Source organism: Lolium perenne, chromosome 7 (genome assembly GCF_019359855.2).
Source record: "Lolium perenne isolate Kyuss_39 chromosome 7, Kyuss_2.0, whole genome shotgun sequence".
NCBI lineage: Eukaryota > Viridiplantae > Streptophyta > Magnoliopsida > Poales > Poaceae > Lolium > Lolium perenne.
This window is the reverse complement of record NC_067250.2, coordinates 31,823,832-31,829,495: the sequence shown is the minus strand read 5'-3', so window position 1 is coordinate 31,829,495 and position 5,664 is coordinate 31,823,832. Positions and strand designations below refer to the sequence as shown.

The window sequence follows — 5,664 nt, the reverse complement described above, 5'->3', positions numbered from 1 at the left end:
ATTTGACATGTCAACCCTATAAACTTTTTTCTTCAATTTCTATGTTTTCGAATTCATGAGTTTCAAAGATGCCCTCATAGATTAACAAATGTGATTATGCGATACAAGATTGCTTGAATCCAACATCATCAAAGTTTTAGAAAGCAAGTGTGTCCTACATTTCCAAACCGAGGAACTTAAAGAGCTGATCGAAGTATTAAAAAATATTGCAATCTATTTCTTAAAACTGGCTGTGTTGTATAGATGCATTCACTCATACATCACCATTGATCCAACTTATTTTGACAAACTTCAAGTTATATGTGCTCGACAAATGCATGTTTCAATTATCCATTCATATCAAACACTATCAACTTAACTCTGACATTGAAATTAGGTCATCACAATCATGGAAATTGCATAACTCGTGAAACATATGGTCAAACAGATAGTAATTAACACAATAAACCATATCATCATATCCCTTCAAAAAAACCATATCATCCTATCATCCACGTCCATGGAGCGATCTAGTAAAAGAAACAATATTGTTCAATAGCCTAGTGAATGCATGATAGCATTGAACTTTTGAACTTTGAAGGTTATTTTTTGAAAGTTGCATCCAAATAAGGTTGCATATACAACTGAATTAGTGAGGATTGAGTTGTAGTCGTTGGATGGACTGTTCAGATCCTTCCGCTAACTATGACTCAAACCTTTTATATTGGTATGTAAATTAGGACTCCAATATCGAGCGAATATTTTGCGGAGCGTACGAGTCAAGAGTTGCCGCGTGGCAACGTGAGACTTGGTAGTTGCAATCCACCCTCGATTTTAATGACCGCGGCTAGCAACTAGTTTATTTTATTTTCTATATTCTGACCGTTCACTTCTTAGAAATTCTGATAAACTAAATATTTTGAACCAAAGAAATATATGGTCCTTTTACATGTTAATTATTTTTAAATAAAAGTGCATGAATCATGAACCATAAGTATGTATGATTACCCTCTAGTGTGCACACACTCACAGTCGTACTTGTAAATAGGTGTCCTGCCTCCCACCAAACACCGAACACTAATGGCCCTGCTTGGCACAATTCCGTCATGAGAAGTTTGAAAATATGTTTTATACATACCGGGTGCATATGCACCCGGGATCAGATTTGGTTTTCCGGTTTTCTAGGCTCTTCTGTATGTAAAATAGTACATTGTCGTCACGGCCAAGCATTGCATACATGGGTGGATGAAGATACAAGCAACCTTGATTCGCATTTTTCGCAGCTACCTTGGCATACAAGAGGAAGAATAGACACAGAGTGGCAGGCCCTCTAACTACTACTAAAAAAATCGGAAATGAAACAAGGTTCGAAACCATGTTTTCCTCTTATGTCCTTCGGTTGCCGCACCATGGGACAAGGATCATGGCCGGCTAGCTTGCAAGATTGCTTTACATATATGTAGTACTGATGACTGACAGGGTGTTCTGAACTGAATTGAAAAGAAAAGGAGAACATCCCAGTATCGATCATCCAGCTAGAGAGATTTTTATTTCTGAACAATACAAATAAAATTTTCAGTTCTTGTCATGTCATGAACGATCAAGTAGCAAGAAATTAATTACTTTAACCGTGCCGTAAAAGTGGGAAAATAAATTATACATGGAGGTGTGTAAGGAGTGTTTGCTTATTCCCTTTCGCTAGTTATAGGTTATTATCGAGAATTAAGTTAGTTCTATGTCGACGCTAAGACCGTTGATTTTGTATCCTGATTCGGGCACATGGGAATGAGAATTACACATGGATGTGTAATTACATATCATTTTTCCTGGTTGCACATGAAGTACACTAAAACTAGCCGCGTCCTTGCTTAATTACTGATCGGTGTATGAAACAACCGATATATCAAAATATCATCGAAAAATACTCTGTAAATTATGCCCCCGTATCTCTGCTCCCGTCACGTCTCCTCTGTAGACAGCCGGCGAATTGATGAAGTTAGGATTCAACGTCTACTCTTTCGTCGTTGCCTCATGATTTGCATCCATGGACAAAGATTTTACACGGCGGCGAGCCTGTACAGTGCCACCAACCCCGCTCAGACATGCTTCTATTTAAACCCACGGGACCCTCGCAAGAAAGCACCACAGGCCGACAGCCAACGACGCCAGTAGCACTAGCACACACCAGCTGATCGCAGAAGCTAGCTAGCTAGCTCGTGAGCAAATTAAGAAGATAGCAATGGCGAAGGTGGATGTAATGTCGTCGGAGATGGTCGTCCCGGCCGACGAGACGCCGCGGGGCAGCATCTGGCTCTCCAACCTAGACCTCGCCGGGCGGAGAGGGTACACGCCCACTGTCTACTTCTTCCACCCCAACGGCGACCCGAGCTTCTTCTCGGCCGAGTCCATGAAGGACAGCCTCGCCAGGGCGCTGGTGGCGTTCTATCCGCTAGCCGGCCGCCTCGGGCTGAGCCGCGCCGGCCGCGTCCAGGTGGACTGCACCGCCGAGGGCGTGGTGTTCGTGACGGCGAAGTCCGAGCACTACACGCTTGAGGAGTTGATGAACGAGTTCGTGCCGTGCGGTGAGATGCGCGACCTTCTGGTACCGCCCACGCCGGCGCCCAACCCGCCGTGCGCGCTGCTGTTCGTGCAGGTGACCCGCCTCCGGTGCGGTGGCGTGGTGCTGGGCCAGGCGATGCACCACTCGATCGTGGACGCCCGCGGCGCCGCGCTGTTTTTCGAGACGTGGGCGAGCATCTCCCGCGGCGCCGGGATGCCGCCCGTGCCGCCGTGCTTCGACCACACGCTGCTGGCGGCGCGCCCCGTCGGAGCGCGCGCGGTGCTGTACGACCACGTAGAGTACAAGCAGGAGCCGGAGCCGGTGGACCCGGTGTCGGCGGCGACGTACGCGAGCGCCATGTTCAGGATGAGCAAGGCCCAGGTGGGCGCGCTGAAGGCGCGGTGCGCCGGCACGTCGACGTTCCGCGCGGTGGTGGCGCTGGCGTGGCAGTGCGTGTGCCGCGCTCGGGCGCTGCCGGCGTCGGCGGAGACGCGGCTCTACTCGATGGTGGACATGCGCGCGCGTCTGGAACCGGCGCTCCCGGCGGGGTACTTCGGCAACGCGGTGATCCGCACGTCGGTGACGGCGACGGTGGGTGAGGTGGTGTCGAGCCCGGTGGTGCACGCGGCGCGGCTGGTGCGCGCGGTGACGAGCCAGGGCAACGAGCACGCGAGGTCGCTGGTGGACTACCTGGAAGGGGTGGACACGATGAACCTGCCGCGGTGCGGGATCTCGCGCACGCACCTGCGCGCCATCAGCTGGATGGGGATGTCGATGTCGGACTCCGACTTCGGGTGGGGCGCGCCGGCGTTCATGGGGCCGGCGCTCATGTACTACAGCGGCTTCGTGTACGTGATGAACGCGCCGGGGAAGGACGGCGCGCTGGCGCTGGTGCTGTCGCTGGAGCCGGAGAGCATGCCGGAGTTCAGGAAGGTGTTCGCCGACGAGCTCGCACGCCTCCAGCTCTGATCGATCCTACACTCCGCCGTTGATGATCAAGAACGTCTCCTCCCCGCAAAGAGTTGCCATGCATGCATGGGTAAACCCTGCACTGCATGCACGTCCGTTCGCGTCGTGGTAAATTATTGGCTGGGGTCAACGTACTGCTACGTGTGAACATCAACGTCCAGCACGGCAGCATGCACCTGGTTAATTACCAGGTGAAGTGTTGGCCGGTAAGCCGTGGAAATATGTGACTCGGGCATATATGTTCGTGTAAAAGTGTAATATCAAATCCGAGTGTCTCGTGTTAAATTAGTGTTACATCACATCTAAGCTTCTCCTTTATACGACGTCTCTCCTACTTTGAGATTTGGAAATGGTTGTACGCTACTTTACCATGTGCATATACCATGTGAAATGCGCACACTTTTCGCTTTCTGGTGCCTTAGGGTTTGTACGTCGTCTCGCTGCAATTAGGCTGGCCGACTATTTTAACGTACACGGGACCTTCCATGCACGGTTTCATTTAGTGTTTTTCCGTTTTCTATCGCTGTAGTTTACATAAACACGATGAAACTTCATGAGACTTGGGGAGACCAATCTAAAAGCACGAGATCGACGACTCGCACATGAACGGGAGATTCACCGCTCTCTCGGCCGACCCTCACATGTACCTCCATCTCATGGTACCCGGCCAGTATGCCATGCGTGCGCTTGAGCTGGCCCTTCGGTCAGCAAATCAGCACTCATTGCAGCATGCACCGGATATTCTGGCCCTAGCTGTATACATATGTGCACGCCAAAAATTCTTTTTAAAAGGCCTATCGTCATATATATTATCTGAAACCAGCCCTTTTAAGAACATCCTTACAACTAAAGAAATAATAACACGTAAGTCCTTCAAAGTGCATTGCACGAATCTTTGTCAGTTTATCAGTTCCTCCAAATCTAAGCTACAAATTAATTCCACATTTTAGCTATAATACTAGGACGACCAGATCGAGCTAAAGGCTAAAACTCATAAAGAGGCATGTAGGGTAGGCAGATATCGCAACAAGGTGGGTCGATCAGGACCAGGTGGAAGAAGAAACTAAGACTAGTCATAGTGGGGAGTAACATAGAGTAGTAACATGGTGCATGTTACTACCCTATGTTACTACCTCCATAGTGCATAGTTACTTATATGTGGTATCATGCATGCTATATTTATTAGATTGTAGACTCATCTTATCTTGAGAAGTGTGATGTTATGGTAACATAGCTAGTTACCACCTCACTCTCTTGCTTTATTTATTATCATGCCATGTCACCAAAATACTTTGGGGTGTGTGATGTTACTAGCTATGTTACTCCCACTATGAGCAGTCTAAGAGAGCGCGCAGGCCGGCCAGATTAGACATTGTGATTCATGGTCGCTGGACACGTAGTCACGTAATTAAACCAAACGGGGAGACTATACACATCCGTGTGTGCCAACCAGTACCAATTAACTAACCAAGTGTACCAACCACCGTTCTTCTGTTTGCAATATTCGGAAAATCAAATCATTGACTATGTGTCGATCTCGTGCATGAATCTTTAAAAGCGAGAGCTGCAGCTTCACCACTCCTCTGGATTCCCGGCCAAGCAAGGAGAACCGGCGGGCGGTTGGTTGCATTGCATTGGCCTGAGATTAGAGTGGAGTGGGAAAAAAGTGAGTTAACCGTGTCCACTTTAGGCTATTTTTACCTTTTTAGGGCTTGTTTGGCCCTTTCCTTGGGCACGGACACCACTTGGGAAAACTGTCCCGGTTTTTACGGTCGTCGCATTAGGACATGTACAATGGGGTGATGTCAGCCTTCCTTTATGGTTGCCACGTATGATTTTTTCTTAGTCGGTGGAGAGAGATTGAAGAAAGAGAAGGTTGTCTTCCCTTAGCTAAGAGATGATCTGTTACGAAACAAGAGAAAACCATTATACATTTTGTCTTCCCCTTAGCAATTTAATTTCTTTCTAAAATTTAATTGATTCTCATTTATTGCTAGTGATAACAATAAGAGATAACACATTGTACCATCTATATTTAGTGTCTTCTCTAGATGACATGGACTGTTAAGAGAAGAAGCGTCTTTACTACCATTGTACATTAGGTGTCATAGGGGAGGGGGGATCTGCATCACGGTCCACCTGATATCCCCGGGTTT

The 5,664-nt window shown here is 47.9% G+C and overlaps 1 protein-coding gene across 1 annotated transcript; it reads left to right on the top strand.

The window, feature by feature from the left end:
• Positions 1-2,135: 2,135 nt before the first annotated feature.
• On the top strand, positions 2,136-3,831 carry LOC127317924 (hydroxycinnamoyltransferase 4). Its single transcript, XM_051348528.1, has one exon. The coding sequence runs from the start codon at positions 2,219-2,221 to the stop codon at positions 3,506-3,508; it is 1,290 nt and encodes a 429-aa protein (XP_051204488.1). The 5' UTR covers positions 2,136-2,218; the 3' UTR covers positions 3,509-3,831.
• Positions 3,832-5,664: the final 1,833 nt, after the last annotated feature.